Raw genomic sequence first — 18,388 nt, forward strand, 5'->3', positions numbered from 1 at the left:
TCTGTTTGTGAAGTAGTGATCAGCTTTATTTTTAAACAAGAAACAACATTGACAACATTCACAAAACAACTGCACGCGTCGCTCGCGGAACGCTGAGGGACCAAGTGCATATGAGCGCGCCGCTTGGACGCGGGACCGACCTGGCGCTCTCTTCTCCTCTTGCCCGAGCGGTCAGGACGACTGCTTGGGCCTCGCAGGGGACGCGGTGGGCTTTCTGCGCGGGCTCCTCTGCGTCCTCTTGCTACCCGCTCCCTGCCACTGGCCGCTAAGGCCTCTACGAGCATCCGGTCCCGGGCGGGGCGCTGTCCGTCTTCTAACCGCGGCCTGAGGTTGGCGGCCCGAGGCGGAAGACGAGCGGGAGCGAGGCTGCGGAGGCGGCGGCGCCCTCCGAGGAATCACGTGGCTCATAGTCTTCGCCTTCTTCTGCGTCTCGGAGTTACGCTCAGTGACTTTCTCCACGGCGTCTCCGAACAGGCCTGCAGGGGAGATCGGTGCGTTCAGCAGCGCCTTCCTATCGGCCTCCTGGACGTCCGACAGGGTGAGCCACAGATGTCGGTGGAGGACCACCAGGAACCCCATCGAACGTCCAATCGCCTGGGCCGAACGCTTCGTGGCCAGGAGCGCGAGGTTCGTGGCCGAACGGAGATCTCGGATGGCGTCAGCGTCAATAGAGGCAGCGTCATCCAGAGACTTGAGCTGCTTAGCCTGCAGCACTTGGAGAACGGCCATGGCATGCAACGCGGAAACCGCCTCCCCCGCTTTACCGTAGGCCTTGTTAGCCTGGTGGGCCGTAAATCTGCAGGCTCGGGACGGCAGGCTGCGGTCCGAGCCCAGGGCGGGAGCCGACGGGCAGAGGTGCGCGGCGACGGTCTCCTCGACGGGTGGGATGTGGAGGTAGCCGTGGTCCCCCGCCTCGTCCACGGGGGCAAACATGGCCAGGGTGGAAGTGAGAGTGCGCGCCGATTGCGGGGCCACCCACGACTTCACCACGTGCTCATGCACGTCCGGAAAAAACGGTGTTCCTCTTCTCGAAGCGGCCTGAAGGCGGCTCGATTGGAGGAGCCACGTATCCAGCTTGCTCTTAGAAGGTTCATCGGGAGCCTTCCACGAGAGGTCCAGTTCCTCGACGGCCTTCGAGAGGATACGGAAGAGCTCGTCCTGCAGGTCCGCCGGGGTCTCTTGCTCCGCGGCCACCCGCGGTGCGGCCTGCTCCGCACCCCAGTCGTTCTCGGAGGCAGACAGAGACATGGAGTCGTCTTCCTCACTCGCCCCGAAGGAAACGAAGTCAGCGACTTCGCGAGGGGGCTGGAAGGTGGGGTCGGGAAAGCTCACCGGGGGACGAACCTCGACTCCGCGGTTGCGGGGGGCTACCAGCGGCCCAATGGCGGCTGTAGACCCGATCCCCGCTGCTGTGAGAGCCTCTTCCCTCCTGGCTTTGAGAGTTCGAAGAGGCATGTCCGCGCAGAGGTCGCAGGACCCTTCGTCCCTGAGGGCTGACTCAGCATGGGCCAGCCCCATACACGCGATGCAGAACAGGTGCGTTTCGGGGGGCACAATGGGCCCGAACACAGGTTGCAGATAGTTTCCATCGGATGCAGGAGACAGTGCAAGTATCTCGGCGCAACTTCAACGACGGCGAAATAATAAGTTGTTAGTGGAGAATCAGCTTTCTAGCACATGATTTGAGCGTGAAGAGAGAGATTCTGAAGAGCAATTGACGCTGCACTTGCTTACTACTGCTACTAGGTGTCAGTATTTGCATATTTTGCGTCAATTCGCCAGGTCTGCTGGCGTTAGCCTATAAGATTTCAGCAGAAGTGAAGGATGAGAGGAGTTCCCATATACGACATCCGTAATGTCGAAGTTCCGTAGCCTTGATAGGGAACTAAAATATTTCGGCAACACGACAAATATGAAAAGCCATATGACACGTTTCCACCCAGAGGAGGAAAAACACTCGGCTGTACCAGAGCCGTTTCTCTCTATGACTCTGGGCTGTACCGGTGTTCAGACAATTTCTGCTGCCTTGTCGAAAAATGCTACCCATGCGCGAATCGATCACAGATAATGTTGACTCATTCTCTATTGTTTCCATAATGGTGTAAATCTCACAATATTATGACATCGTTATTTCATTTTAATCAGGGTAAGTGTATGGGGAGCATATTTTGATATTTTAAATGAACTAGCAATTATCACATTTGATATAACAAGTAAAAATGATATTATATGAAATAAAATTATAATGAAATTCGAAGTTAAGAGTACAGTATAATGTACTGTTTTTAATTTTAAAACTGTGTGAAAAGTAAAAATTATCATCAAATATTCATCTTTGACCTGTCAAAGTTTCCTACAAGTCTCCACAGCAAGGACACATAGATTTATGGGCGTGGTAAGCAGAAGAAAAATGAGTCTGTACATGCGCATAACCAGTAAGTAGCACATCTCAATGGGTAGCATGAATCGTCAGAACACATGTTGTTGTTATGTTATTAATTTACTACAAGTATGCTGCTAGTTCAGGCACACATTTATTTTCCTGTTGGTTCTTTGCAATGTTAATAAAACATATTGTACGTTAATTCTTTATGGGCCATTACTTTGTACTTTTAAAGCAAAGTATTTATGTTCACACACACACACACACAAAAAGATTCAGATAATCGCTTTAGAATCGAATCGCAGGCCTCTGATTCGTAATCGAATCGAATCGTGAGGTGCCTAGAGATTCCCACCCCTATTTCACACTGGATTGTGTTCACATTAACGACGACGCAGGAGAAGATGGAAAAATGCACAGCATTGCTCACCACCTCTTTCATATTTTGTTTTTTGAACCTATGGTTATGTTTTTAAAGCATCAGCACATAATGGCACATGTGTCTGTCTGCCGCAAATGATCTAAAGAACGTGGGATTCCAGCAGATATTATATACATTCTCTGCTTGCAGTGCGTCACTCAAGCTTGTCAGGAAATTGAGTGAGACCACACACACACACAAACACACAGACAGTGTTATCAAATCATACGTCATCAATAGTGGTTTACCTCCGAAATGAAGTATGATTGTGTTCATATCAGCAGCGAAGCGTACCAGAATTCACATGAACCGTACCCCAGGCCACTCTTTTTAAGCAGACTCCAGAACAGGTCACATCCGATTTTGTAAAATATCGTTCACAATATACAAATGAACCGAAGTCTGACATCAATCGAAAGAGTTTGCACACCAAAAGTGCTAGTGTGAAAGCATGCAGCAAAGAATACTGGTGATCACAGTACATTACATGTCCTCCAGGTGGAGACAAACTAGCGAGCACAGACATTCAGGTGAATCTCATGAAGAGGCATTTTATCCCCCCAAAATATTAGGAGTATTAAGATTTCTACATTGGGAAAATTTTCAGGACTGTTCAAGCTCATTTTACTCCTACACTTTTCAGTAGTGAAATACCCTATTCTCATTACTCCGTTACAATAAATTGATTAATATATACATGTTAAACATTACTACATCATGGTAACCTCTTTTAATTAGAATATTTAGTTAAAAAACATTGCAAAACCAGGTTTTTAATAGTAATACAGTAAAATGACTTAAAGAAGTGAGAATCATCATTAAAAACAAGTCAATACTAGACATTAATAAGAAATTGTAAAATTGCCCTGAAAATGTTACACTGCTAAATAAATAAATACATAAATTCATAGATACTTTGGTTTTCAGGTGAAATGTGATCTGGACGTTTCGGAAGGTTTTATGAGTAAATACAGATCTGATGTGAATAACACTCACTGTAAGTGGTTGATCTCATTTTTGTAGGAGACCAGAGCAGCCTGATGGATGCCGTTTCCACTGACCAGTAACTCATTGTCCAGTGCAAGAGTGAGTTCAGCCAGACACAGTCGCTGCTCCAGAGAGAAGTCCAGAGTCTGTATACAGGTTCAGAATGAAAAACAATTCATGCCATGATTTATAGAGAAAAACATTTTTTAGCGTTTGTTATTATTCATAGTTTGTCAGTTCATCTATCATAAACATCTAAGTTATCTATTACCTGTAGAATATCCCTGCTGTTGTGGATTCCCTCCTCCGTCCAGAGGGCGATGACTTTATCTGGGCTTGTGCATCCTGATCCATCATCCAGCCGGGTCAACAGCCTCTGACCCACCGTAGCCGACAGTAAAGAAGGGGAGGTGGAACGCACCAAACGTTCCTCAAGGGCCTGAGAGAACAGCGGGAACGACATGAGAAAAAAAGACAAAGCGATCCAGCTAAGTTCAGTATTCAACTGCGAGGAAAACCGCTGATGGGGATAAAAAAAAAAAAAAGCTCTCACAGTCCCACCACACAATGCACAATGCTGTCCTTGACATGCCAGAGCTAGAGCCTCAATCATGAACAAAATTATTTCACTGACCACTAATAAACGTCCTTCTGGTGTCGTAACCCTTAAGCTGGCTTAGCCTCATTTTAGCTCCAGCGACCACCAAATATTCATGCAACTCGGCATTTGTTATCAAGCACTGATCACTGAAGCCGTTTTTCTCTTTAAAGGAAGCCTGATCTTTTAAATCCTACATTTTATTAACCAACAAATCTTGCATCCGAATAAGTGCCTATCTTGAGTTAAGATATTGTTTTAAATATTTTTGGCTGGTTGTGCTTTTAGTAAAATCACCTCAGAAAGGTCATCACTAAAGGCCTCCAAAATGTCTTTACATTCCCATGTAAAAACATTACATGCAGGAAGGAGGCCTGTTGTGCAGTACATCTCCTCAGCTGTGATTGCAAGTTTGGCCATTGCATAGCAATACAATCATGCTTTCCCAGAAAACAAAAGAGAAAAAAACAGGAGGCTCCACCTTCCCAATTAAGTTAATTGGTTCCAGCCAGTGCAGACCTCAGTAACTTGGCTTGATGTTGGAGTTCTGAAATGAATCCTGTTTGACAGTCAGGAAATCGTTTAGCTGCCTCTTGTCTTTGTTTGTCAAGGAAAGCCATGGAAAAATTGGTAGAGGCCAACTTTAGTTGTTGATTCTTTCGGTGACTTTTTCATTTTTTCTAATCAGCAGGTGAGAGGAAAATTGGCAGATATGCAAGACTTCTGTGCTTTATCTGTAACATGAACCTGCCAGTCTGGCATGCATAAAACAAAATTAAGCATTCCATGCATAACAACATATGATCAAATGTATGTTACTAGGGGAAGACAATTAACCATCAACTGCAGCAAAAATAATTTTTCAGCAGCACACCAAAAAACTACCCACTGTTTTCATCAATATAGCCAAATATTGTAATATATACTAATAAATATGGTTTTATTCTAAATCTATCTATCTATCTATCTATCTATCTATCTATCTATCTATCTATCTATCTATCTATCTATCTATCTATCTATCTATCTATCTATCTATCTATCTATCTATCTATCTATCTATCTATCTATCTATCTATCTATCTATCTCAAATAAAGAAACGATCACATATAACTGCTTCTTTAACACATTCACTTCATTTGTAGAGAAAACCATTCAGCCACACTCTTGCATACTACTAGTGTCAGTGTTTGCAGCAGATTTTGCCAAAGCTACAGTATGTTTGTTTTTTGCTACAATCTGCTTTCACCATGACCTTGAGTTGATCCTGACCTTTGAGATGGAGCGCTGTGGTTTGGGCCTGGCAGGGGTGGAGGTAGAGATGGGTGCAATGTGACGCTGTTGTGTGAACAGACCGCTCTGGAACTCACTGAGACTGACTCTCCCATCTTGATCCTTGTCTAGTTTCCTGAAAAGAGCATCTAACTCCTGTGTACAGAAAAAAGATATGGTGTTTAGTGACTAATTTTGTTACTTATTCTACTCTGTACAGAATGTTACATGACCGTACCTCAGACTGTAAGTCCTTGAGACCGATGTGGTTACAGACGAGCGACAGCTCCTCGCGGTTAAGTGATCCTCCGGCTCCGACCCCCAGCTCTTCCCATACTGCTCTCACCTGTCCATCTGTCACTTCATGCTGAGGGTTGGATGAGCGCTGAGGACTTTCTGTGCCCTCTTGATTCCAGAGCTTCAACTGACCTTGGGTATATGTAAATCAGAAAGAATAACATTCATGTGCTGATTTAGATATAAAACTGCTCGATTCATTTAAAAGTTACACAATATAGTACCTTGTGCCACAAAATAGTGGTGTGTGGACTCTTTGTTGCATCCTGTGTCCTCATCTGATTTGAGACTCTGTAAAAAAAGAATTGACAGTGTCACCATGAAATCAAAATGTACTATTCTTGTTGTTCTATATGGAATATAGTGGGATTTATTATAAATGATCCATGCACATCATTATTTTTTTTAAATTGTGGACTTACAATGGCCACCACATGCGTGTGATCATGAAGCCCATGAGATCATAGGGCAGAGGTCTTCAACCCTGCCCCAAGAGACCTCATGTTTGTGATTTTCAAGCAATCCTGAAGAGCTTGGCTGCATCCGAAATCACATACTCTCTTGAGTAGGTACTTATTTTGAATAAGAAATTACTTAACGATGGCTAAATAAGTATGTTCTATTTAGTATGAACATGTGTAGTGTTAATGTAATCCGGACATACTACATTCGCCACGTTGTCATTATCATGTCACCTAACAGTGTCAGTAATTCCCAAATCCTCTCCAGTGGCCTCATGGGATAGTAAAGTGTCTATCGTATGCACACTTCAGAATCTCTCCAGAAGTAGTAGGCCATCCGGGTAATTTTGCCTACTCTTTTATGAATACTGTGAATTCGGACATACTTCTTTTGTCACATACTGTTTTACGCCCTACTATATAGTAGGGAAGTATGTGATTTCAGATGCAGCCCTTGATTAGCTGGTTCAGGTGTGTTTGGGTGCTTGCGAGCGCAAAAGTGTAGCTGAATGTAGTACTAGTATGGTTCAGTGATCACAAGGAACACAATAGAATCATCATAAGGCATTCCATCCCAGCAGTCATTACTTCTGCAACGCTGGACGGGAACAACAAGCAGACTGAGGATGCAAGCCCTGAAGTAATGCTGATCTTCACATCAGTATGGAAACACTGCATCATACTAAAACAGCTTAAACCTTGCTCATATAAAGCCAGCTAAATCTTTCTGTAATGATGCAAAAGCGCTTACATAAGAGATGGTTTGGAGTCGGACAGAGTTATCCAACAGTTCCAACACTGAGAGAGCTTTAAAATCAGCTGATAAATCCAGTGAAATACTAAATTTTGTAAATGTGTCATTGTAAAGGTATTTGCTAACTGGATACCGCCCAGTATACACTGAATACTGTATATTATTGTTTTAATAATATAGAATGCGAAACTGTATGTATTATGTAACAAAAAAAATTTGGTTGCTGTAAGCTGACTTCATTACAACAATTCATAGATACAAATAGAAATAAATTAAATCATATCTATAATCTATATATAGAGATTAGTGAACATCTGTAGTGAAATATAATGAATGAATTTGCTAGTTATTTTAATTTTACATGCTGTATTTAAATTATTTTAAAGGTGTGATGTACAGAACAGCTTATAGTATACAAGAGTAGAGTTAATTATTCAACTTTCACAAACTTTATGTAATGCAAAAATGTGTAACGCAAAATGATACCATGTATGTGACAGAAATTCATAATTTTCATCATTCTGAATTATTATGATTCTTATTATTTGGGTTTGTTGTTTACAATATATCTATTCTGTTTTTTTAGGCTACTTCTATGTAATTTTTCTGACTTGTGTGACATGTTGTATTAAAGAATGCCTGACTCGGAGGTACGAGTTTCCCAGCTGTACTTAACATCAGCAAAAGATGTTAAAAAAAATGGATGTCACTTCCACTTCATTTGTCCCTGAAAGTGGAAGGTCAGATTGAGCACTATTGGATGTAGTATTCTGTAGTAGGCTATACTGTGCATTGTAGTAAATGTAGTACAGTAGTAATCATCTTGGTATCAAGTCATCTTGGTATTCTATACTGTACACAGTAGTATACATATGCATACTGCAGCACAACTGGTAAAAGTTGTATAATAGATTGTGTAAAATTTTATACAGACAATGTACAGTGTGGATTTGTGTGCTAGTGCCATCTAAAGGTAGATTAAAGTTTGAAGCAGACAGTCACTGACCTGTAAGATATCTGTGGTTTGATCAATGTATGGCAATGATCAAATGCAGGAGACAAATAGGACAGAATACACTGATCGAAATGCTACAGCTTTTCGATCAGTATACAGAATGTTTCAGCTTCCAGCAACAAAAGAATAGACCCAGCTAAATATGGGACAAGCCACAATGAATTACCATCAGCATTAAATTTTAAACAACATTACAGAACTGTTCACAAACTGTTTTTCAGTGGGAAGGCAGCTAGCAGAAAGTCTTGTATTATCTATCTCTCTGTCAATTGTAAAGAAAAAGCCAATTCATTGACCTCCGCTAAGTGAGGAACATCACACTTGTTGTCCTCAAGTCATCGTTCACGAAGGAAAGCGTTGAGATATGGAGGTCTTTCAGCAAAGGCTACTCTCTAATTGAGTTCTCCAACAATCTGAGCAAATTAGATCCACCTTGATTACGAATGAATTCATAATGTTTCTCAGTTTCTGCCTGAAAAAAATACAAATGTGTTATATTTTAGTCAATGACGTACTCAAAACTGAATAATTTATGTGGCATGAAAAGGTTTGGGTGCAATATTCATCACAGCCGGTTGAATTATTTACATAAACAAGCAGTGATGTTGCTCACATAAATGTTGTAAAAGAATATATGGATTGGAATCTGAGCTGAGGCCTGTGAATCTGTATTGCAAAAACATTGTGCGTATAAGTTAGAAAAGGAAAATTGCTTCAGATCTACAGGGGTACTTGCCAACAGATTTGGCAAACACTCCATTGCGTATTTTTGTTTCCATTTAAAACGTGTTTTTGTAGCGGTAAACAATGTAGCAAATCACAGACATGTTTGTTGATCTTTTGAATGCAATGGCCAATCAGAGGTGTTTAATTTAGTCAGAATCCACTCACCGCCCAAAATGCCAGAGTTTTTGTTCAGTGCTGAGTTCTGCATGCTAGCGAATCCTCTCGTTAACAAACAAAGTGTAGACACGGTGAAAGTAAGAGATTCATTGTGCAGTGTAGACAGCTTCATTTTTTATAATGGAACTTTGTGAGATCGCAATGAACTGAGATGAGTGACGGCTTTTTAGTGATTATAAAGGGAACGATCTTTGCACGCTTTCGAGGCTATGTTTCCATTGGATAAAAGTTTTGTTTTTCATGCAGCTAAGAGGACCGACAGCCAATTACACGCTGCATAGTTTTGGAAGTGACAACTGCATATAAATGTGGGATTCACTCTTTAAAATTCAAGATAATCTTTAGCATTTTTTAAGCTAAAAGAATTAAACTTTATGAGATGGCTTAAAGAACTAAACAACTGTTGCAAAGTAGATTAAAGGTACTTTTTACAGGCCTTTTGTGTATTTAAGATGTTTAAAAGTTCCTAGACAACCTTGTGAAACCTTAAACCTTTTATATAATTCTAAAACTGTGCATGTTCATCAGATTACTTATCGAAACATGGTGAGTTGGATCCTCCTGCTACAGAACAACACAGAATCGCTAGTTACATTGCAAAGAGTCGATTTAAAGAGCATGTAGTCTCCCCCATTTATCGAAATAGAAAGTAATGGGTTACATAAAAGGTCTAAATATTTCAAACACTGTTATGAAAAAAATGAGAGAGGAGAGGGAGAAGAAAAGGAGAACAGAGCGGAGAGACAGAGAGAGAGTAAGAGAGTGAGGGAGGGCTCTGGTATGCAAGTATGCGTTTCTAAAATGAGAGGCGCAGTTAGAGGAAGCACCATGCCAAATTATAGCCAAACCCTTTCCTTGTTGTACTTCACATTATCAGGCCTTCTGACCACAGCTGATGCTTTGCACCCTGAGCTCCACCCAGACCAAGACCTCTAATCCTGGTTGAACACACTCGACACATAAAACACACCATGTTGAGCAGACAGCCACTAAAACATCCAGGACCAAATGGAGCCTGGCGGGCTGGTGAATAAACACCAAATGCTGGCGCTGCCAATATAAACTGTACTGACGGACCAGCATGCTTTCATTCTTGGCTAAAGCACTTGATTGTTCAAATTTTTCACAGACTGTGTCCAACTCTTTTAAGAAGTCTCATCCCCAAAAAAAACACCTTTAGACTAGATTTGTATCTAATTGAGATGATTTGAGTGGTTTTACCACGTTGCTGCAGTAGCTACGATGTTCTACCCTTGTGAATAAGTACACTTTAGCATACTTTAAAAAAATACTAATTACGTAAAACCATACACTTTAAAGTGGGACTTTACTTAAGTGGGAACTGAATGTAGTTTTCGGACACTTAATTTGCATGTTATTAACTAAAATTTATTATAACTTAAATTGATAATAAATGCAATTAGTTCTAAATTAAGAGTGCTTTTTGACTCACTTAAGTAGGACCAAGTACATCTTCATGTCATTTTCATAATTATGTATATTGCCTTTGAAATATGGTTTAAGTGTACTGTCCAATGTACTGACAAGCATATACTTTAATGTCATTTCTAGCGAAACTTGTATGTCATGTATTTAAATATATTTGTAATTAAAAATTTGTAATGATGAAGTTGCAATTTAGTACATTTAAAAGATATTAACTGTAAATGTAATATCAAATGAAACACTACAGTTAAAATTATAATCAAGTACGTTACATGTGCTTAAGTATGTTAGTCAACAACACAACAAAATAAGTGTACTTCTTTAAAGCACAACAAAAAAAATTTATTTAAAATGAACTTTAAAGTAAAACTTGACATTATGTAGCGCTGAGCAAATATGGGCAGAACTCTTTAATGCCCTAGTACTTCAAAATCCTTTTAAAGGTATACATGTGAATTAAACGCGGCACACTGGCCTTCATCATCACAGTATACTAATGCCTATCTAGTGCAAGGGATTTCCTCAATATGCTGATTGAGGACTGTTGGGACACTCCAGGCACAGGATGGTTCTGTCAGGAGAGACAGAGTCGTTTGCACCTCAATGACACATCTATACCATTTGCTTCACAGGACATATGCTTCCAACTACATACTGTTTTTTAACTAGTGTGTTCTATTCTCATCTGTCTCATCTGACAGCTTATAAACTGAACTGAATGGTGGTGAATTGAATAGAGATATTAAAGTATTCTATTAGACAATCTAGGTACTATTGCTTAAACATGGATTGAGGAGAATGTTAACGCTCTTCTCCCCCCTTGATCACCACCCATTTGCCTCATCTTTTGGTTTCCTGTTGGTCGGTTTCGGTGTTGGTATTCCACTCATGTTTAATAATGCTTTGCTCAGGGTATAAGAAGGAAAGATAACTGTTGTTCTTGGAGAAAGGCTTTAACCCTTCCACTCCCGCACACCAGTGCGTAACCTCATACTATGAGAAAGGCTTTTACAACTTTTAGGCTTTATTATTTGTTACAACTAAGTTTTCTATTCAGTATGTTGTTCCATTCTACTGTGTATTTAAAGTGATTATAACTTTCCTTATCTAAACGTTCAGGTTAAATTTCCTATCAGTTCTAAGAAATACCTTTACCTTTAAAGAATAAGAGGTTAAAGAATAACAACAACTTGGAGTCAGATTAATTATATTGGAGTCAGATAAATATTTGAATTATAAACGTCATCCTTCAACTGCCTTTTGTCCCGATTATAGGTTTAAAATATCAGCGTAAACTTCCAGCCTTACAATTATTACAAATCATTATTACAAATAGATCAATCTATCTATCTATCTATCTATCTATCTATCTATCTATCTATCTATCTATCTATCTATCTATCTATCTATCTATCTATCTATCTATCATCTAGTTAACATTATATTATGTTCAAGTATAGTTTTTATAAAAATATTTTTTTAAAGATTTGAAGTACACTAGAAAGGGATAGTTCATCCAAAAAATCACTTTAAGTGAAGGGACCTGTGGTGTGCATGAGCAAGAAATACATCATCATCCTCCATTGTTTCTAGTACCAAATCAAGATGGATCCAAAATAACTCTTTAAAAACCAAACACATGGAACGAGAGTTCCAGCAGCATAGGTTTATATTTGCACTGGCTTTCCAGTCTGGCACTGTTGTGCACAAGAAAAAATTACTCAAGAAGAAAAAGTACAGACACAGCAAAACCAACAAGCCCCTTTTATAAGTGCTCCTGCTCTTTAAAGGAAAAAAGAGAATGTGAAATGAGCCATGTTTTGATCATGGGCCAAAAGTAACACAAAATTCTGGTAAAGGTGGGGGCTGCAATATGGGCCTGCACTTGCACATTCCACACCGCCACACTTCCTGTCTGTGAAAAGCAGGTCAGCCCAGATCCATTCACTTGAATCAAACTAATTCAGGTTTTTCGATTGACTAACAATACGCCACCTCAAGGGCACTGCAGTGTTTATATCTAACAAGTCTACAGTGTCACATGATCCTTCAGAAATCATTCTAATATGCTGATTTGCTGCTCAAAACAAATTTCTTATTATTATCAATGCTGAAACCAGTTGTGCTGCTTAATATTTTTGGGAAAACCATGATACATTTTTTACAGGATTCTTTGATAAATAAAGAGTTCAAAAGAACAACATTTATTTGAAATAAAAGTATTTTGTAACATTATAAATGTCTTTACTTTTTACTTTTGTTTAATTGAATGCATCTTTACTGAATAAAAAAAAGATCCCAAACGGTAGTGTAGGTATAATAATTTTACCTCAACACTCTCCAGTGAGGTGGACCGTCTGAGCTTGGCTCTCCTTACACCGTTTATTTCCACTTTGTCAGTCCCAAACACTGGTGAATCTTCTGAGTCTGCTGTGAGCTCTGTGTCTGGCCGTGATCGCCGCCCGTACCGCTTGGTTCCTTTCACATATTTAGGCTTCACCTCCTCTGGGACTGCTAGAAGAATAGGAAATGATGTTTAGTTTAGAGGTAGATAATGAAAGTATGTCAGAAGCAGCCAAAATGAAGAAACAAAATAGTGGTAGAAGTAATAGTCGGTCATCTCATCTCACATCATTTGTTTATCTATGTCATAAACTTTCTCATAAAATGAAAAATATGCTTGAAAGGAAATGAAAACCTAAAAGAAACCTCTCCAACATCTGTTTCTCATCACAGCTTTCAGGTTTTACCATTTTCAAAGATAATTTTAGCATTGAGCTCTGAGATTTCACAACATACATTAATACTGTATACCAGTCTCCCTAATGCATCTATGAAAAAAGACAAATGTTATTCTGGCTTAAAGAAGACCTGCACAAAAAATTGCAGCATCTGTATAACATATTATTATGCCTCCAGTGAAAGGGACCATAGCAATCAAAAGGCAGGTATCTCAAGGTATGATGTGGTATTATTGTGAATGCCAATAATAATTTTGTCTTCTTAAATAATGTCTTTAAACCAAATAAAGTTGATCAAGAAAGATAAAAACGACACAAAAACATTACCTTAAGTAAAAATAATGATTGCTTTCTCTTCCTGTCTTCTTATATTTGTGTTCCATTTTTCAGTGCCCCCAAAAATTAATATAAGTATAAGAAAGCCACACAATGTATGAATGTCTTTCAATTTCAAACCAAGTGGCATTTCCAAACAAATAATGCTAGAGATTTTCTCACATCTAACCTCTTTTTTATTTTACAAATTTTTCAATGATTTTTGTTTCTTAAACATGTTTGCTTTTAACCAGTGGTCCTAAGGTAATTTTTAGTGAACGTATGAAATGTGGTTTAAGTGTCAAAATACTTTCTAAGACCAATATGCTATAAATTGATCGAAGAACATAACAAAAAGCTGGGATTTGCACGGCTTTTTAAAAAATGTTTTACATAAAACCCCAATTCCCTAAACATAGTACGATTTTTTTTCTTTTATTCAGCAAGGATGCATTAAATAGATCACAAGTGACAGTAAAGACTTATATATTGTTAGTTGTTTGATTTCTATTTCAAATAAATGCTGTTGTTCTTTAATTCTATTCATCAAAGAATCCTGAAAAATGTATCACGGTGTCCACAAAAATATTAATGAGCACAACTGTTTTTAACATGTTTCTTGAGCAGCCAATCAGCATGTTAGAATGATTTCTGAAGCATCATGTGACACTGAAGACTGGAGTAATGATGCTGAAAATTCAGCTTTGCATCACAGGAATAAATTACATTTTAAAAATAAAAATAAATAAAAAGCAGTTACTTTAAATTGTAATATTAATTCACAATATTTTTTTTTTTTACTGTAATTTTAGTCAAATAAATGCAGCCTTGGTGAGCATAAGAAAATATCCAAAACATTTAAAAAATCTTACAACTCCAAACTTTTGAATGGTGGTGTAACTACCCATAAATATACCCGGCTATTCATTAACAAATACAAATGAGCATTTAGACAAAAAACACGATCCTTCAGTTCCTCTGGTTACAGATATTATATCAACTACACATCATGTACCATTAATAAACCTTGAGTCCACAAGGTCCAGACTGACTAATGCAAAAAATCATGAAGATAAACAGGCCTAAAAGCTTTGATAACTAAGGAAGTATATAAAGGTCCCTTTCCACTAAAGTACCTGGCTCAAGATAGCTGCTCTCCTCCTCTGAAGTACTGAAGTCCAAAGACCTTGACAGCACAGCCACAAAGCCCTCTTTGAACTCCTCAAAATGTACCTGTAAAAAGAGATTATTTTAACATAATACAGCGATAGGATTAGGGACATTGGGATGATCGTGGGGAACTTCTTACCCTGGCATAATTTTGTGTTCCTAGCAGAGTGTCCAGCAGCAAGGGGAGATGGGCATCTAAGCTCAGCTTGTGGCATAAGGCAGTAAGCTCGTCTTTGTCGAGGTAACCTGTCCCGGTGGTGTCACAGCTGTCAAACTCAGCCTTCAACTGGGCCACATAGCGGTTCTGCTCCTCGTCATCCATCCCACCACATACTGCACAGCCAGCAAAGTCTGGGACATGAATGTAGAATTAAAGAAATGAAAAGTTTTACTGTATTACTCATCCCCATGTCGTTCCAAGACTTTGTCGTAAGACTTTCGTTTCTTTTGTCTTCTGAACACAAATGAAGATTTTTTTAATGAAATCTAAGCAATTTCTGTCCCTCCATTGACAGCTACGCATCTACCACTTTGACGCTTTAAAAAGTTCATTAAGAGATAGTAAAACTAATCCATATGAATTGAGCAGTTAAGATACATTTTCTGAAGAGACTTAATCGCTTTATATGATGAAAAGATTGAATTTTATTCAGGCTTTTATTCAAATATAAACATACATCATCTCCCATATTAGTTGTAGTAAACAGAAGCTCAAGCATGTTCACTTAACATGTGAGAACCAATGAGGTTCATTCTCGTGTAACGCAACAGTTTGATCTTTTGCAAGAATCAATGAGGTTTGTTTTCACGCATCAAGCTGGTTCGTTTGAGCTTCTGTGTGTGTTTGCTGATCAATGTTTATAGGTAAATAAAAGACTAAATTAAATCTGTTCATCATATAAAGCGATCAAGTTTAGTTTTACAATTTTTTATGAACTTTTTGAAGCATTAAAGTGGTAGTTGCGCAGACTGTCAATGGAGGGACACAAAGCTCTTAGATTTGATAAAAAAGATATTTATTTGTGTTTCGAAGATGAACGGAAGTCTTATGGGTTTGGAACAACATGAGGGTGAGAAAATGATGACAGAATTTTATTTTTCTATCCCTTAAAAGTGATAAACAAGGCTAGTGGTCAAATCATCATTACTGCAGCCTGATGTATGAGCAACACTCTCTATCCTACATAGAGAGTAATTGATTGAATTGATGAACTTCATTGATCTGACAATCTTATCTAGGCAATCTAGAGTTGATGATGCATATGCTAATTTAGGCACAAAGAAGTATATTCTACACTATCTTCCAAAAGGGTACAGTAAGATTTGACAATATATTTTTTTTAAGCGGAGTAATGGCTGCATAAAATTCAGCTTTGCCATCACAGGAATAAATTACATTTTAAAATATATATATAAACAATGCTCTACATACTGTGATATTTTAAAAGTTAAGCGTACATTTTATAGTACATTTCTGAAGCCTAATTTACCATATAAACACAAAGGCTTTATATAGTTACACCATTTTATTGTTTCTTCTGTTATCCTGTTGGTCTTATTGTTTTAAGGTGTCTTTTATTTAGCAAAGAATGTCTTAGTAACTGGCAATAGTGTATTAATCCCAGTCCAACAAAGCACTCCACAGTGACCAACACTTTAGTGTTTTAGCCAGTAAGAGATTATTTATCAGTAGTCTCAAGTGACTTTAGATAACAGTAGAGGCCATAGCAAAGTAACGTTTAGACTTAAAATATCTCATGCTTTAAAAAAAGTTATTTTAACACTTTGAATCCACTATAGCACTGACTGAATGGAAACCCCTTCAGAATCATAAACACCCCCGAAAGTCAAATCAAAATAGGGTCTTTAGATCCTAATTCCGTGTAACCTTTTCACACACACACACACACACACACACACACACACACACACACACACACACACACACACACACACACACACACACACACACTATTAAATCAGTTTTTTTTATACAGAAAATTTGTTTTACTACATTTGAGAATAAACCCTGAAGCCTGCAGGTATCCCACAATGCAGCAGGCGGGTTGGTATACATTCACCATGGGAACGAGGAAAAGTCCAACGTTAATGTAAAACAAAAGGAAAGTATTCTCGATTGCAGTAACGTTAGCCTACTTTCCATTGTAAGCATTCATTTTCAAAGTCCTCGTGATTCGTTATAGATGCTCAGGCGATCACTTAATGAAAAAATGCGTTAATGTGACATCGATGAAATTCAAACCATCTTACCGTTGTAACCTCACACCGACTCCATTCCCGTAAAAATCACTTTATGTCCAGCATCAGTCGCAGTTTCGTCTTTAAAAATGTGGTCAAAAAGTAAACGACCAAAGACGGAAAGAGGCTTTTCTCTTTGAAATAGACATAAGTAACGCATCCAAGAAAAGTGCCCCGGGTAGAAGCACGCTGTAGCCGGACAGACACCCGCGCTCATCCGCCGGAGAGCACCACCGCTAGTGCGGGGAGGTACCAATGTTCCTGCGCCTTCAGAGATGCTCCTTTCTGCAGCCCCTGCTGGTCAGGCGGTGGACTCCAATGGGACGAGACAAGAGATCATGCATACACGACCCCAAATGAATCCCCAGAGACTAAAGGCCCGTTCACTTCAAGAACGATAACTACATTAGCGACGGCGTCCACACTAACGAAATATAACGGTGTGTGTTTATTATAAGCGCGCGCTTCAGGTTTGTCGTCTGTCGAGCTCGAGCTCTTTAAAGCAGGGTGGATTCTGATTTTTTTTTAATCGTTCATCAGCTGGATAAAATCTCTGTGCTTCTATCTTTATAGTTTTGGTGTGAACTATGCTATTATTTTATATTAATAATGATTTTTAGAACTATATATATCTTTATCGTTATAGTTATCGTCCTTGGTGTGAACGGGCCTTAACTCTGGTGTTAGCATTTGCATTACTGTAAAAGAAAATAAAGTTGAGCACTTTAATACTTTTGTTTTTAATAGCTGCTTTAAGTGGGTAGATTAATTTATCAAATGCACGTTTACATAAGAAAAATAAACACTTGTTTACACGATCTCTTATCTTCACAGGTCATTTAATTTTAATTCTAGCACTTTGAGGGTCCACGGCACGCATACACGGCTTTATTAGAGCGCCACCCGTCGGCAGACACATGGAATGTTGTTCCAAACCTGTGTGAGTTTCTTTCTTCTGTTGAAAACAAATGAAGATTAGAAGAATGTTCGTAATCAAATAATTGACGGTAGCCATTAATTTCCACAGTATTTTTCGACTATGGAGGTTAATGGCTAACGCCAACTGTCTGGTTACCGACATACTTCAAAATATCTAATTTTGTGATCAGCAGAAAAAAGAAACATGCTGATTTGGCACAACTTGATTTTCATTTTTAGGATCCAGAGGATCAACTTTTTAAAATACATTATTTTTATTAAACTTATTATGGCCAAAAAAGTGCTAAAGTGAATGGTGACTGAGAGGTTGTCATCTGTATAACATCTGCTTTTGTATTTTACAAAAAAAAGTTTGGGACAACATAGTAAATGACTGATGACAGACTATTGATGACAATAGTTTATATTTAACACCACCTGCTGGTG

General features: G+C 38.9%; 1 protein-coding gene across 5 annotated transcripts in view; it reads right to left on the reverse strand.

Annotated features, from left to right (window-relative positions):
* Window positions 1-17,685, reverse strand: part of ninl (ninein-like) — a 40,010-nt gene extending 22,325 nt beyond the window's left edge. Inside the window, exons 1-9 of one of the 5 annotated variants that reach the window (XM_077197000.1) lie at window positions 17,036-17,685; window positions 14,904-15,115; window positions 14,731-14,827; window positions 12,868-13,049; window positions 6,184-6,250; window positions 5,901-6,091; window positions 5,663-5,818; window positions 4,063-4,230; window positions 3,801-3,937 (exon numbers count right to left, since the gene is read on the reverse strand). In XM_077197000.1, the coding sequence (XP_077053115.1) occupies window positions 3,801-3,937; window positions 4,063-4,230; window positions 5,663-5,818; window positions 5,901-6,091; window positions 6,184-6,250; window positions 12,868-13,049; window positions 14,731-14,827; window positions 14,904-15,086 (1,181 nt within the window). In that variant the 5' untranslated portion in view covers window positions 15,087-15,115; window positions 17,036-17,685. Of the gene's footprint in view, window positions 1-3,800; window positions 3,938-4,062; window positions 4,231-4,686; window positions 4,801-5,662; window positions 5,819-5,900; window positions 6,092-6,183; window positions 6,251-12,867; window positions 13,053-14,730; window positions 14,828-14,903; window positions 15,116-17,035 lie in introns of those variants that run through there. The other 4 variants (XM_077196996.1, XM_077196999.1, XM_077196997.1 and 1 more) reach the window with 4 other exon arrangements.
* Window positions 17,686-18,388: the final 703 nt, after the last annotated feature.

This window comes from Siphateles boraxobius, unplaced genomic scaffold (genome assembly GCF_051911475.1).
Source record: "Siphateles boraxobius isolate OS27281-9 unplaced genomic scaffold, OSU_SipBor_1 37, whole genome shotgun sequence".
NCBI lineage: Eukaryota > Metazoa > Chordata > Actinopteri > Cypriniformes > Leuciscidae > Siphateles > Siphateles boraxobius.